Here is a 17,636-nt window from a genome sequence, read left to right on the forward strand (position 1 = left end):
GTTACCAAGGATTAAGTTCTTACTCTGGGAATACAAGTGATTAGCTGGATTTTGTAGCCCTACCCATCTGACAAAATGAGTGGTGAAATTGGATTTGTTGGTTTTGCCCGTCTTTCTTTTGTCATCCATTGTTTTCTCAAAATGGGTGTTGTTTACAGTCTGAGCCAGTGGGTGGAAGGAAAAAGGGTTTAACCCCAGTGTGGACATGTGGGGTAAACTGTTTCGGCCCTTATACTGTAACCTGGGGGTACAAGTGACGCCTGTGTAGCTGAAAATAGAGACTAGAATGGTTAAATTGGACTGGAGACTAAAAACAAAAAGCAATAAAAAAACAAATAAGGCCTATATAGGAATGGCCAACACTTTCATTACCTGTCTATTCCTCTTAATGTACTGTATATTTGGCTGTCAAAACTTACAAAATATAATTCAATTATACTTTTTATGCTCTGAAGAAAACCTGAAACTGACTCATTCAAAATCACTGACCTTGATTAAGAACTCGATCAATGTGTCGTTGTTCTTGAAGGTAATTTCTTCCACAGCAATTCCTTCGTCTTTGTAAATGCTTAGTTCCGTCTTGAATACTTTTGCATTCATGAAGTTCTGCAGACGTTCATTTACAGTGTTAATGCAAAGCTGCTCAAAGCTGTTGATGGCCAGCTTTTCAAATCCAGCAATATCCAGGATTCCGATGTTCTGGCAGTCTCCACTCCTTCAAACATTTAACAATGAACACATGAATGTGCATAATATCTACCATTCAGATAATATGCCCACTACCACGTGACCTATTCTAATAGAATGGAGAGCGTTTATTGATGTACACGTAATATAGAGATAGAGAGAGTGAGATAGTCCATCAACAAATATCTGTACATTAAGATTAACTCATCGATAGATCGATGAGAATTATTGGGATTTAAGTCAGGGTTTTTCTTGGTTTACAGGAGACTGACAGACAGACAGATAGCAGACAGACAGACTAGTACCTATCTGCTGGAGGATGCAGGTCCATGTTAATCTGTCTAACAATCCACTGGAACATTCTCTCGTACAGTGCTTTGGCCAGAGCATCTCGACCAACTTTCGCTTCTTCTGGACTTTTGTTTTTCGGAACTTCCTCACCTAGTTGTAATAATAATAATAATAATAATGCCCCACTTTAACTGTCTGTTGTAAAATAAATCATTTACAAACACTTTACAATTCATGAATAAAGTGCTAATATTACTTCCTAAACAGTGAGTTTAAGAATATAACCTATTAATATAAACAGAACTGTTTATGGGAATATCTTTATAATAATCTCTACTTGAAGATGTGGGGAGGGGATCAAAGAAAACATGAAGTACATGATGTTGATCTAGAGCATTGAATTTGCTTGTTCAACATTAACAATTTCAAACCATGCATTGCTCTTATATTACTTAAAATTACATGGTATTTCATTAGAGCAAGAAGTATTATTAATATATATGTATATATATATATATATATATATATATATATATATATATATATATATATATATATATATATATATATATATATATATATATATATATATATATTGCAACTTTCCAAAGAATTAAAGAATATATAAAAGAGAAGAAAAAATTAAAACATTGATGACAGATCGTAACTTGAACTTTCTGGACATGTTTTAGAAGTCAATGGTTTATTTTTGCTTGGTTATTTATGGTACTGAATCACAAATAGGTTACTTAGAATTAGGGGTGAAATGATATACGTGTCGAGTATCGATACAATTCACGGTATACAGCCTGTGACACGATACATATCGATACTCATATGAAATTGACAGTCTTTCCATCTTTGGAAGGTAGGTGATGTCCCTTTATTTATGTTGACATACTGGTTGTATTTCTGGTATTCAGATTATAGATAGAGATATAGATATCTTATATTTATATGCATTTCTCATCGATGACTAGAAAACAAAACAACTTTCAAACAGACTACCTGTTGTTTGTCAGTTAGTTTTATTCGACAAATAGGCTATTTAATGGCGGCTCCATTTAACTCACTTTAGCCACCAGGCCTCTGTTTTGCATGAAATGAATGCTTTGAAAACATTATTACCAATTTCACGTCTTACTTAAATGTGAAAGACAATGTTATCTTCAAAACAGAAGAAATAATATTATTTCCTCGTGCGAAAAAGTCTCATATAGAACAAATATTGGCATGGGTATGAGGATGGATACCAACAAAACCACAATTTGCTTCCTGCAAATGCTGTGGCCACAGGTACTTGTATTGTTTTAGTGAAAAAGGAAAACTATCGACAACACCTTGTTCTCTTTATATTTTTGCAAATACTTTTACAAAAGGTTATCAACTTAAGCGGTTTACAATCAGCCCCCTTGTTGATTCTGTGCTAATTTTATTTATTTCGTCAGCACCTTCATTCACTGGTTAAATATCTCAGCATAAAAAAGAGAAAATCCAAATTTGTTCCAAATGTACAATTTAAGGAGAAATGCTCCAGGATTGTATCTTGATGGAACTTCATCCTTTGTCACTGAAAAAAGGGGAGAGTAAAGAAGAATTTGGAGGAACAGGAAATGGTCATAGTTCAGTATTTACCTAACACTTCAATATCTGTCTGTCTTAGTTCCTGCTCCTTTTTTAGAGCTCTATTGAAATAAAAATCTTTGAAAGATATCACCTCTAGCTGTATAAGTATTAATTTGTTAATTATTTCTGGGCATATTCTGCTCTTTATCTGTGTCTGAATATTTGTTAATGTGCTTCCTTCTGAAGGGCATATCCATAGCTATCTTTGCCAGAATGAAGATGTTGGGTAACTGATCTAACTAGCTGTTATTTACAATTCTCCTGAGCTCACAGATATTATATTTTGGATACGTCTGCTTCAAATAGGACTTTTCACTAACATAAACTTTCTTTGTTGAATTATTAGTTTACAGCGTATAACGCCAGATTTCTTATCTGTTCCATAACGCTGTATAATGTTTTTTAATCCATCAGTGTCATAATCTGCATAACAGGTATTCTAATAAATATCTTTACTTCTTAATTTCATATTTTCATCCTTGTTTATTCAATTTATCTTATTAATCCTGATATAGATAGATGATTTGTTTTGTAGCATATGATTTCCAGGGCTAAATTGTTTGATACAAAAAAGAAAACTGCATTCTACCTTTAAACTGTATTTTAAATATGCTCAGCATTATGCCCTTTCAACATTTAATTTTGAAATACCGCTGGAAAGGGATTGGCCCACATGCCATCTTTATTCTGTCTATCAAACATGTACAGCTGAATCATAGTTAACACCATTTTGGGGCTCAAAATCACTCATTGGTATCTGCATTGACAATTTCCTAGCTCCAATAATCAAATATACTTTATAACCTATAAAAAAATTTGTCATCATCATTATCACCAGCCAGTTATTGGCGAAAGAAAAAAGTGAAACATGGTGAGAATCAAACATTTGTGATTTACTAGGTAGCCCGAATTTTAAATACGCATTTGTAAAACACACTTCATGGAAGGTTCAAACTATGCTATAATGCTTATTCAAGGGTACATTATGCCAATCAAATTTAGTTTGACAACAAGTATTCACATCTTGCTTGAAGAACCGGGTGGCAGATGTGTAAACAGTAGCCTATCTGAAAAAACATGTCGCAACAAGATTGTTTAAATTAAATTTGTATAATTCGCCTAGCATCTTTTCACATATGGTACTTTCAACTAATTTGCAGGAGTTCTCATGCATCACTGTTCTCCAAGTGTGTGAATACATACAAACCTTGCATGATTTATGCTATCACAGGCTCGCTGCATCTTAAAGTATTACATATCAATGACGTTTGCGCGAAATGTGTTGCTTTTCTACTACTTCCTTTTTGTCATGCAGGGAATTTAGCTAAACTAATTCCTGATTTGCAGTTATTATTTAATTTGGACCAGAGCAAGCAATAACCACCAATGAGATTTAAATGTAACATATTTCAAAATAGGATTCACGGTTACTGTAGCTTTCAAGTTGACTAAAGTAGACAAGATGAAACTAAACGTAGAAACATTGTACAAAAGTGGCTATTAAATGATGAGCAAAGTCCTTCATGATACATGTGGAATGATGAGTAAAGTCCTTCATTATACATGTGGAATGATGTCAAAAGTCCTTCATCATTCTTGTGGAATGATTAGTAAAGTCCTTCATTATACACGTGGCATGATGAGTAAAGTCCTTCATTGTACGTGTGAAATGATGAGCAAGGTTATGTATTATACATGTGGAGTGATGAGTAAAGTCCTTCATTATGCATGTGAAATGATGAGTAAAGTCCTTCATTATATATGTTTAAAGATGAATAAAGTCACTCATCATACATGTGGAATGATGACTAAAGTCCTTCATTATACCTGTGGAATGATGAGTAAAGTCATGCATTATACATGTGGAATGATGAGTAAAGTCCTTCATCATGCATGTTGAATGATTAGTAGTAAAGCCCTTCATTATACACATGGAATGATGAGTAAAGTCCTTCATTGTACGTGTGAAATGATGAGCAAGGTTATGTATTATACATGTGGAGTGATGAGTAAAGTCCTTCATTATGCATGTGAAATGATGAGTAAAGTCCTTCATTATATATGTTTAAAGATGAATAAAGTCACTCATCATACATGTGGAATGATGACTAAAGTCCTTCATTATACCTGTGGAATGATGAGTAAAGTCATGCATTATACATGTGGAATGATGAGTAAAGTCCTTCATCATGCATGTTGAATGATTAGTAGTAAAGCCCTTCATTATACACATGGAATGATGAGTAAAGTTCTTCATTGTACATGTGGAATGATGAGTAAAGTCCTTCATTGTACGTGTGAAATGATGAGCAATGTTCTGTATTATACATGTGAAGTGATGAGTAAAGTCCTTTAATATACATTTGAAATGATGTGCAAAGTCCTTCATCATACGTGTGGAATGATGAGCAAATTCCTTCAATATACATGTGGAATAAAGAGTAAAGTCATTCATTTTACAAGTGGAATGACGAGTTGTTTTTGTTGTTGTTGTTGCTGTAGGGTTTAACGTCATTTTTCAGCACATGATATGCTATTCATGGCGGCCATTATTTATGGTGGAGGAAGAAACCGGAAAAACCCGGAAAGAACCAACGACCCACGAGAAGCTACCGGGAATGACGAGTAAAGTCCTTTATTATACATGTGGAATCATGAATGAAGTCCTTCATTATATATGTGTAATGATGAGTAAAGTCCTTGACTATATATGTAGAATGATTAGTAAAGTCATGCATTATACCTGTGGAATGATGAGTTAAGTCCTTCATTATATATGTGGAATGATTAGTAAAGTCCTTCATTATACACGTGGGATGATGAGTAAAGTCCTTCATTGTACACGTGGAATGATGAATAAAGTCCTTCATCATACATGTGGAATGATTAGTAAAGTCCTTCATTATACACATGGAATAATGAGTAAAATCCGTCATTGGACATGTGGAATGATGAGCAATGTTCTATATTATATATGTGGAGTAATGAGTAAAGTCCTTCAATATACATGTGAAATGATGAGTAAAGAACTTCATCATACGTGTGGAATGATGAGTAAAGTCCTTCATTATATATATTTTATGATGAGTAAAGTCCCTCATCATATATGTGGAATGATTAGTAAAGTCATGCATTATACATGTGGAATGATGAGTAAAGTCCTTCATCATACGTGTGAAATGATTAGTAAAGTCCTTCATTATACACATGGAATGATGAGTAAAGTCCTTCATTGTACACGTGGGATGATGAGTAAATTCCTTCACTGTACATGTGGAATGATGAATAAAATCCTTCATCATACATGTGGAATCATTAGTAAAGTCCTTCATTGTACACATGGAATGATGAGTAAAATTCTTCATTGGACATGTGGAATGATGAGCAATGATCTGTATTATATATGTGGAGTGATGAGTAAAGTCCTTCAATATACATGTGAAATGATGAGTAAATCCTTTCATCATACGTGTGGAATGATGAGCAAAGTCCTTCAATATACATGTGGAATGTTGAGTAAAGTCATTAATTTTACATGAGGAATCTTGAGTAAAGTCCTTCATTATACATGTGTAATTATGAGTAAAGTCATTCACTATATATGTAGAATGATGAGTAAAGTACTTCATTATACATGTGGAATGATAAGTAAAGTCCTTCATTGTTATATGTGGACTGATGAGTAAAGTCCTTCATTATATATGTTTAATGATGTGTAATGTCCCTCATCATACATGTGGAATGATGATTAAAGCCCTTCATTATATACGTGGAATGATGAGTAACGTCCTTCATTATACAAGTGGAACGATGAGTAAAGTCCGTCATTGTATATGTTGAATGATGAATAAAGTCCTTCATTCTGCTTGTGGAATGATGAGTAAATTCCTTCAATATACATGTGGAATGATGAGTAAAGTCAATCATTATACACGTGGAATGAGGAGTAAATTCCTTAATTATACATATGGAATGATGAGTAAAGTCATTCATGATACATGCGGAATAATGAGTAAAGTCCTTCATTGTACATGTGAAATGATGAGTAAAGTCTTTCGATATACATGTGGAGTGATGAGTAAAGTCCTTCATTATACATGTGAAATGATGAGTAAATTCCCTCATTTTACATGTGGAATAATGAGTAAAGTCCTTCATTGTACATGTGGAACGATGAGTAAAGTCCTTCATTATACTTGTGGAATGATGAGTAAAGTCATTCAATATACATGTGGAATGATGAGTAAAGTCCTTCAACATACATGTGGAATATGTTTGGATTTTATCTTATACGCTGCTCATGCTGCTGGGTGAAAATAATTAGAATGGAACTGGGGGATGATCGGGTTACTGAGTTAATTTGTAAAAGATGAGCGACTATACTCAATGGTATTTTCTATAACAGTAATAGAACTGCGTGCCTAGGACTGCAAATGCTGTTTCAGATGAATTCTATATTTCAAGAATAACAAGGCAAACTGATAATAATTATTCATAGTTGCTGCAGACTAAACTAGCTGCAATACAGTAAGTATCGTTTTATATCGATTCTCTATCTCTTGTATCGACATGTGTATTGTTGCATCAAAAGCATCGATGCATCGATATCGATGTAACATTGGTTTCTCCCTTAAAATAATAAGGGCGATTGGCATATATACCTTCATTTGGTGTATCAGTCGAACCTACAATGTTTCTGCAAAGAATCCAGCATGCTAACTTCTAAACCACCTTGGTTCCGCACCCATTATTAGTTTTTTACGACATGCAGGAAATGTATTTTATGACAGGCAGGGCACATATCTAATGTATTCTGCATACATAATTGCCTGTCTCCTTACCTCCATTACACAGTTCCAAGCTTCGCTTATTTTTTTAGACTCTATGGCATTAAAAAATAAATAATACGAAATGTTTGACTCACGAATCCATTCACCTGATATGGTAGGAATATCTTTGAAATATGCATAGATATCAACCTATTCATGTAGATTGTATTCGGCTTCTTTAATCCACTCAATAATAATCTTACAGATCATTCAGCTTACCCGCTGCGATGATCTTTGTGGAGATGAGAGCGCTGATAACGTCTTCAGGTTTCAAACCCAACAGGTCTGACGCTGAATTGAAAGATATAGTAAAATCTAGCAGCAATTTAACATTTTAATACATACCTACCTACATACATACCTACATACTGCATACCTACCTACCTACCTACCTACCTACCTACCTACACACACACACACACACACACACACACATGCATACATACATACATACATACATACATACATACATACATACATGCAAACGTAGTTTGCTCAGGTTGTCTAACTACCAGTCATTCGTAACATGACAAAGAGTGTCAGACACCTCCATCATAAACAACAATTAGCACTTCCAGAAAACAGTGTCACTCCAGACCTTAAGTCTTACTCAAAATTGACAAATCCAGCCTTTTGGGATATTTTCGAGTACGTTTTGCAGTCGAGTTAATTTGACGACGAAGGAGCTTGAAAACTTCAGGTATAACTTTGATGATATTTAAGTTACAAAGAATTCTAGTTCTTATATGTACCAGTAATGACCACGATGTGGTATCTGAATGTACAAGGTTATTGATGCTTTAAAGAGCAATTGTGACAAAAGAAGGACGCAAACGATTCAATGATTATAAGTGAATGAAGACGAAAATGAAATAGATAACAGATGGAGGGAAAGAGGACAAGAATGAGACTGGTGTCTAAAATATAGAGAAATGGAGATCGAGGGGGAAATGAAAAGTACAGAAAGAATAGGAAAACATGCATGCCACATACTACTGGTTCTAAAGGCATACCATATATGGCAGGTTTTAAATGCGTACCACATACTAATGGTTCTAAAATCATACCATACGATACTGGTTCTAAATGCGTACCATATAATACTAGTTCTAAATGCGTACCATATACTACTGGTTCTAAATGTCTACCAGATACTACTGGTTCTAAAAGCATACCACATATTACTGGTTCTAAAAGCATACCATATATTACTTGTTCTAAAAGCATATCATATACTACTGGTTCTAAAAACGTACCATATACTACTGGTTCTAAATGTCTACAACATATTACTGCTTCTAAAAGCATACCATATACTACTGGTTCTAAAATCATACCATATACTACTGGTTCTAAAAGCATACCGTATACTACTGGTTCTAAGTCCTCCACCTCAGATGCATCAGCTTTTGTGGAAGATTCAACGAAGCGGATTTCTGTCAGGTGTACCACAGCGGCTAACATGTTCTGCATCACCCTTGGATTCTAAAATATTAAATGCAACATGATATTCCGCATTGACATTCTTAAAATATTATACTCACTTGACATTATAAACACTTCTGATTTTAGCTACCTGGTAAAGTTTTGATCGGTTTTAAATTGTACCATTGCATTTAAATGTATTTGTGTTATATATATATATATATATATATATATATATATATATATATATATATATTATTAACATAGGAATGAATAATTGTTCACTAAATATATTTCAGATATTGTACAGTGATCACTAGTTCCTATTAATAGTTTTGCATGGAGACAGAATAACAAACAACAATTTCAGAATACAATCAATATAGTGAAATTGGAAATTCACTTACCGCCTTTATCTGTTGCAGGATCTCAAGCTGTTCCATATACATCTTGATATAACTTTCCTTGTTATCCAAGATAGACTGATCACTTTGAAGAATCCTGAAACAAAATTCATGTTTACCAATTAAACAGAGCATTAAAATTAACCAACTAATTTAAACCAAAAATTGGCATCAACGTAGCATATATCCAAATTTGTCTAAGACGATGATTAAGTAACTACACACATAATGATGATACCTACTGATTTACTGTGATCAGGGATAGTGGAGCTCAGATTTCAGAATTTCAGTAACAGATTCAAAGCAACAATACATATAACCTTGAACAAACCAAATGATTGATTTTAACCAACCTAGATTTATAACAATTATTTTATAAATAATTGAATGATAACGGCCATAATGGTTTTTATTATAGTCCAGAAATTGTTTCAAGCATTTGTGACATGGTAGGTGTGTGTTAGACAGAATAGTGTACAAAAACAAGGAGTATTGGACCGTACAATAATATATCTTACTGATATAATCCCCTCCAGCAATGTGCAATGCAGCTGATGTTTCCATGGCATTACACATGTGCTACTTGCTAATTAATTACACGTGTGCTACTTACTAATCAATTTCATAAAAACAAATTGTATCATCTTGTTCAGGTCTAACATGAAACAAATTTAATAAACACAATCGTTGAATCTGCCATTCCAGTTTGTCTGTTAAGATGTGGGCAAATTTGGTGTTCTAGGCTCACGTGATACGTGTGCTTTTGTTGTTTACTTTACTTACATTTACATTTACCCTAGGAACCATGACAACCACAAACCCTAGCCCATGGTGAACTCTGGAATTATTTTTCTCTACTGTTTAAGTATATAACACTGTTTGCCAATATGACTAGTGTTCCACTGCTACCCTAAACAAATTCTAAGAGTAAACTACTTCTCACCTGTATTCTTTGATCTGCTTCTCAAGATGCAATTCCTTCAGAGTCGCAGTTGGTGTACCATAAAACAGGGAGTAGAAAATGTGAAAGTTTCCTTCGTTCTCACATCTGCTCACGACTCTGGACTTTTCCAGCATATAGTCCCGGATAACGACTAAGGAAACAAAGAAACAAATGACAAAACTTCCATTAATGTACCTCACAAACCCGTTTTTCTGTGCTTCAATCTCATATCCATATAAAGTTTTTGTCTCAGTTAAGTAATCCCTTTGTCTGACTACGTAATTATGTATCCATGTTACTAACTAGCAATTTGAAAAAGGTATGTGCTTCACCAGTTGTTTTGTTTTTTCTTTTGCATATCCTTGCAAACCATAGAAACGTCATTACATTACAGAAAGTTTAAGACCGTTTTGATGTATAGTTTTTTATTTCACCTTGTGTCATCATGCATTAGATGGCTGTGTTTGGGTTCATTGCTTTATTTATAACATAAAATTCAGAAGGATTAATTAAAAATGTACATAAAGTCCTTTTAGTTTATTTTTGGAACAATGATAACTACAAACTTCTTTTCAGCTTCTCCAAGAAAGGTTTTCATGCTTTTCCATTAAAGAATGTGTCCGTATGTATGTACTTACCGCCTGCTAAGTCTCCATCTTTCTTGAAGCTGAGCTCTAGATATTTGGCAAAACGACTTGAGTTATGATTCATCATAGTATTGGCGTTACCAAAAGCTTCCAGCAACGGGTTAACCTAGAAATTGTAACAAGGTATTAGCTATCAGCAGCAGCTGGTTGACCTAGCAATTGTAACAAGGTATTAGACATCAACAGCAAAGGTTTGAGAATAGCAACTGTAACAAGGTATATGTTATCAACAGCAACGGCTTGACCTAGCAATTGTAACAAGGTTTAAGAAATCAACAGCAACGGGTTGACCTATCAATCGTAGCAAGGTATTATGTATCAAAAGCAACGGATTGACCTAGCAAGTGTAACAAAAAATTAAAAATCAAAAGCAACAGGTTGACCTAGCAATTGTTACAATGCATTAGTTATCAATAGTAATGGGTTGACCTAGCAATGGTAACAATGTATTAGTTATCATCACAAATGGGTTGAGGCTTCTGTATTCTATTTGTTTTTTAACTTTACCTTCGGTTGGTACTATATAGGCACATTGTTACCTAGGTAATACGGTACTACATGCATTCATAACGTGATTTAATAGAGATAATTATATAACATTTTTCAGGAGGATTTAAATCCTTTTGATATTGCATCATATTTGTTTAAAGTACGGACACTCAAAATGTATGCAAAATCATGTCGGTCTAACTCAAGAGTTTTACCCGGATTTGGTCCGTTTAAAGTCAAAAGAAACTAAGAACACCCGAGGGTTATATTAAAATAAATTCCGTATGAAACAGTAATCTGTTATAAAGGAACGATACATTTGCTTATGTCGTCACTTTATTTCAAATACTACAGGCTGTTATGTTGAGTTATCTTGGCGTAATGCAACTTTGGCGAATTTGAGGCTCACAAGTATGGCTTTCCTTGAGATGCCTTTGTATTGTAATAGCATATTTGCAAAAAAAGTAAAATAAACGAAAGGAACATTTTGGAGTTTTAAATTTGACCAATAGTTTGTAAAATGAAACAAAAATGAATGGAGCATCAACATTATATGATGTATAGTATTGCACTTAATGTCAACTGTGTGTCTCTGCAAATATTTCCAGTTTTATGGGCTTTGACTCTTCTGACACTGCGTCTTAAATTTCCCCATCTAACTCACCTTGATAATTTTTTCATGCAGTTCCCTGTTGTTACTCTTACTCATATGGACGAAATGTTTGACCATGTATTTCGTGCTTTCTGTCTTCCCGGCACCGGATTCTCCACACACAATGATAACCTGGTCTGTTTTAAATTCGTGCATGCGCCGAAATGCCATCGCTGCGGTATGGAAGACATGTGGGTGAGGGTTTTCAACAAACTTTTTCCAGTCATATTCCTTGTGTTTCTGGAAATATAAGCATAGCGATGTTAGTGTAATCTAGGAGAAACGGGATAAGCCAAAAAAAAAAAAAAAATACCAAAAAATCCACAATAATAATATTTACTGATATAAATATGCAAGGCAAGAAATTAAAAATTAATAAATGGACAATAATATTAAGACATTACGAAGTACATACCATGAAGTAAAGTCAAATGGTCAAATAGTATAATTATACTGAACTCATATTTAGAGAGTATATGTTGATTTACAACCAATTGTCTCCACTACACTTGGTGCCTCCAAAAATCACATGGATTATAAGCAAAATTATTGTCATGTATTGTTTTCACGTAATTTAATTGTCAATGGCTGACATCCGTTTATATGGTTGTCAGACTCCATTAATTTTGCTACTTTGCATGTATCAGCCTGTCTCGTAAAGAATACAAATGCTTACATCTCCACTAAATAATTCTGGAATCTCTTTGCATGGATTCAAGGCTATCAGGATGTCTCCACAACAAGTCTAAAAATGGAATGAAGACAGAACAAAATGTGAGTGAGCATGCAAAATAAAATGTATCTGATTGAAAACATATTGTATTATGAATAAATAATACTAATCTTTAGCTGTCTAATACAAATCTCATTATGAATGAATAAGACATTACACAAAATCTAAATTATGACATACGGTGAGTATTGAATATTTTTCAAATGTGTCAGCGATTTTTAATTTGTATTTTTATACAATAATGTACATTTCAGTTGATAGACATGATTAGTGATGTATCTATATCCTTGATCAGTTTGGGTTATCGGGTCACTATTCCATTTTTTAGTATTTTGGGGGGTTTTCTTTGTTTTTCGGGATGGAGCAGGTGTGTGATCACAATAGTACTATCAGAGAAAGCTGCTTTGTTTTTATTGCTTTTTAATTCGCTTTCTATTTTTAGTCGAATATTGGGTCACTGACATGTTTTTTTTCTTCCTGAGGTGACAGAAAAAATGAGATGCATATGCTTTTTGGATGATGATGCAGACTTATTCTGACTCCGTATTAAAGTTGATCAGTCTGGGTTATCCGGTCACTATTCCATTGTTTAGTATTTTTTTTGGGGGGGGGGTCTTTGTCTTTCGGGATGGAGCAGGTGTGTGTTCACAATGACTGATTTTATTTTCATCTTTATTGTGATCCAAAGATCATTTGTTTCTATTCTGGTAGCCACATTTGTTTTTCTGGACAATATGATATTAGTGCCTCAGTTATTGTTAATGATATTAGTATTTGTACATCAAATATATATCATAAAAACACTACTGGTGCCCTCATTGTTTCTGAAAAGTGTTTACCAAACCAGAGATAACAAATCAGATGAAGACCTTCGGAAAACTTGAATGAAGTAATTCATGCAAATCCCATGATATCAAAATCTGCTAGCGGTCCATTTATCGATACTCTGGTTATCTCGTGTGATGGATATCCAAATCTCGTAAAGTATTTGCAACATTCTCCCATTCTAATAAAGTTCCAGAACAACATGCAACCATATCAACCGAGATAACATTCTTATAATCGTATCTGATATTCCAGCTTCCACCGTGCCCGTATTTGAAACATTTTGATATTATAGCATCGAGTTAATCAAACCGAGTTGGTTTCCAGGAATTTTTCTCTCCAGCAAAATGAGCCGCGACTGATGGAATTGTAAAACAATTACTGAGCAACTTTTCATTATCGCTGGTGTATTCTGATGAAAGATCTTTCATTTTTGTATGAAGAAATTCTGTTTGATAAATCTCACCATTGGGTCTTACAAAGTAACCAAATTTATTTTTTCGATACAGATGATGCTTCCATCAGGTTTACACTGTCCCGGGGTTGATTATGGGAAACGATTTGAAGTTTTTGAACGTAGAGACGCTTCCCCGTACATGTATTGTGCCATCCTTAGAATTAAGTTAGTGTTGTGCCGTCCATGTAATTAAGTTCGATAAGATTGTCTGTTGTGCTGTCCATAGAATTAAGATTATATATATATATATATATATATATATATATATATATATATATATATATATATATATATATATATATATATATATATATATATACACCCTGTGGGCTCGATAGAATATTGTTTGGCAAGCTAGGAGTTCACATCGGAACTGTGCTGTCCATAGATATAAGATCGTAAATATTTCGTGTATATGTTCCCTCTGACCCTGCTAAAATGTCGCTTGGTATTCTAGGCGTTTACATGAGGTTTGTGTTCTCTATAGAATTAAGTTAGTGTTGAATATAAAAAAATTGTATATTTATTATATAATGAATTTCAAAAATATTCTATTATTTATGAAATTAACAAATTACACAATAATGGTATCAAAATATCTGATCCTGAAAAATATTATTTGTAATTTTGAATCAGTACAACAATGAAAATATGAAGATTGTATTTACCTTTGAAAAAGACCCATTAAGAGTCGAAAGCGCTTAAGCTAGCTAGATTTTTGCTGTGTAGTGTTCGTAGTCAGTTTATTACACACACACACACACACACATTTATATATATATATATATATATATATATATATATATATATATATATATATATATATATATATATATAATAGTTTTGCAAAATATAATTACTCTCTTTCCCTCTCTCTCTCACTCACGCGCACACACACACACATGCATGCACATACTCAAGAGCGTTTTATACCTTACTAATCTTGTGTACTTTATCAAGCATCACTAAATTCATCATCATCTAACCAGTCTCGTTAATACGTGATACCAACGCATAATCACTTTCCCTGAATCAGTTAAAAAGAATTAACATTACTGATATCACAGTCACCAACATGTGAGGGCAGGAACGGTTGGACACACGGGCAGCAGACTCACCGACTAATAGACTGATACTCATCGCCATTACAATGCAGCCTCAAAAGCGAAGATGTACGATGCCAAAGAATACAATTTTCATATGGGACAACACAACTCATTTACATTCAACGGATATAAATGCAGCATTAGCTATACGCTGGGCAAAGTAGAAGGGTGTAGTGGAAGATTAGGAATATCTGAGGCAAATTAAGTGGTTATTGCAATAACGGCATTTAGGATTCCCTCGATTTCCATATGAGGTTCTCTAGGGACATCGTGTTGCATCTGAACCTATTTAACAAATCGTATAAATAATTGTATTCCTGTAACCTAGCAAGTGCTATGTTATTTACGTTGCAATTTCGAGGTTTTCTTTACAATGAATCACTTCAGTGTTTTTTATGGGGTTTTGTGGACGGGGTTTTATCGGGGAAAGGGGGATGGTTATAACAATTCAGTTACTGTGAAAATTAGTGACATATATTTATTGCCTCGACCATAAAATTAAACCTTGATCGGTATTTTGTCATGCCCATTTTATATCTCATAATCTGCATGTATAAGTCTCAGCAATATGAATATGCTATGTATTTTTGGTAGGTATAACTTGTACTACTTTTCAAACATACTTATGTCGTTCTTGAGTACTTGGCTTGAATGCGGATTCTTTATTATTATGACGCAATATAATTTGAGAACAAAAATCATATCCTACTTACATAGATGTTGTCCTCTTCATATCGGCGTTTGAGTGTGTTCAATATCGTATCGTTATCAAGATGTGCTAGTTGTGACAAATCGTCATCGGGTCCGTTCATAAGATCTTCTACGCCTTCCATTTCGATGTCTTGACTGTCCGCCATCTTGGAATTATGCCACACAAACGTTTTGTAAAGTTCTTGCTACATATTTTTCTCACATGCTCTAATGATAAAACAATCTACACACATTTTTAACATTAGAAGAGTCCAGATTTAGTTAATGCCGAATAAAATACAATTTCCGTTTTAGGGCTTTAATGCCATGAAGAGAAGTCTGTGTGAAGTATGTTCTTTTTCTTCTCTCGTATATTAAGTAAGTTATCCGAATTAAAGTTTCGATTTGAGCATGCACCGAGACAATGACTCTTCTTATGCAGTCTCCACGGATTACATAAACGACAACGTCGCGAGGACAAAACTATTCTGACAAAATATGTTTTCTCACCGATCCACCCGCATGTGTTATTTTATGAGCCACAGACTACACAGAATTGCTAAGAAGGCGAACCTATTATCTAGTTAATGTATTGCAACAAATGTCAAGGCAAAATGATTTTTTGCGCTCCGGGTGAGATCTTCTCCATTGAATAGGAACTGTAGTAACTGGGGACAATACCGTATATCATCAAATAATCGTCAACTGGGATTAACTTGATATTCTTACATATCTATCTTCCGTCATCAAGTTTGAATAATATTATGTTATTAGTAACGACTTTAGTGAAGATTAATTAATGAAAACAATTGAAAGAATATGTTTTCTTTATTCATCCAGTCGTTCTTTATCTCTGCATCATATGCCACTTGAAACTTGCTACAGTATTCCAGGAATTGAGTTCTTTTGACTGGGACCGCTGATTGGCTCCTTTTCTTTATGACCAGGTCATGAATGTCCTAGGCCGATATCATATATCTTATTCATATCAACAATTTAGATTGTGTATTTAAAATACAAATCAAAAGGAACTATATAAACACGCAACAGAAAACAAAGGAACAAAGGAAAGACTTGGAGCGAATGAGCAGAGTGAGCGTTAGGACAAAACCAAAAGATAAGTCATCATTCAATACTAGACGTAATTTAAGTAGAAGAATGCAAACTAGGTCCAAACAAATGGCGTTATTCAATCCAAACACGCAAACACACAAGCCACCAAACAACCCGATCAAGAAATCAGTGAAAATAATGGATGTATCACAACTCCAAACAGCACCAATAAAGCATGTAAAACACATTATGTTAAAACATATATACTATATAGGGCCATGAATAGGGAAGGGCTGGCCCTACCAATCCCAATTTTAATTAAATGTTCCAATATTTTAAATAGATTTAAAATGCTAAATAACCAACTAGAAACTCCTTGGGAAACGTTATATATTTATTGGTTTGGTTTTACCGTTAGGAATAGAAGTGATAGATACAAAAATAATAAGTTAGTCAAAAAAATGGAAGTACCAAGGAAATTTAGGAATATAAAAGAACTTTTATGTAAATATAGAGATGTAGATGAACTATGGAGAATTGAAACGAAGAAACTTATAATTGGATAAGGGAAAATTTAACCGTAAGAATAAAAAATAAGGTAGAAGAAAAAAATATCTCCGTTAATTGGGATAGAGTTTGGAGGCACTGGGCCAACATCGGCTCACCCAAGATTCAAAGTATAATATACTTACATAATGCATGGTTAACTGGAGAAGTCGCGCTACGAAGAAGAATGATTAGAACAATTGTTAAATGCCCCATGTGCAAAAGAGCGAATT

The 17,636-nt window shown here is 33.9% G+C and overlaps 1 protein-coding gene across 1 annotated transcript; it reads right to left on the reverse strand.

The window, feature by feature from the left end:
* Positions 1–471: 471 nt before the first annotated feature.
* Positions 472–16,335, reverse strand: LOC149792381 (myosin-IIIb-like). The gene is made up of 10 exons (XM_089969568.1): positions 15,828–16,335; positions 12,670–12,738; positions 12,006–12,233; positions 10,844–10,958; positions 10,206–10,356; positions 9,266–9,359; positions 8,798–8,918; positions 7,653–7,724; positions 993–1,128; positions 472–715 (listed from the first exon to the last, which is right to left on the reverse strand). The coding sequence occupies exons 1-10, from the start codon at positions 15,969–15,971 to the stop codon at positions 472–474; spliced, it is 1,374 nt and encodes a 457-aa protein (XP_089825694.1). The 5' UTR covers positions 15,972–16,335.
* Positions 16,336–17,636: the final 1,301 nt, after the last annotated feature.

The sequence above is a fragment of the Sinohyriopsis cumingii genome, chromosome 9 (assembly GCF_028554795.1).
Source record: "Sinohyriopsis cumingii isolate HCF-2022 chromosome 9, ASM2855479v2, whole genome shotgun sequence".
NCBI classification, from domain to species: Eukaryota; Metazoa; Mollusca; class Bivalvia; order Unionida; family Unionidae; genus Sinohyriopsis; species Sinohyriopsis cumingii.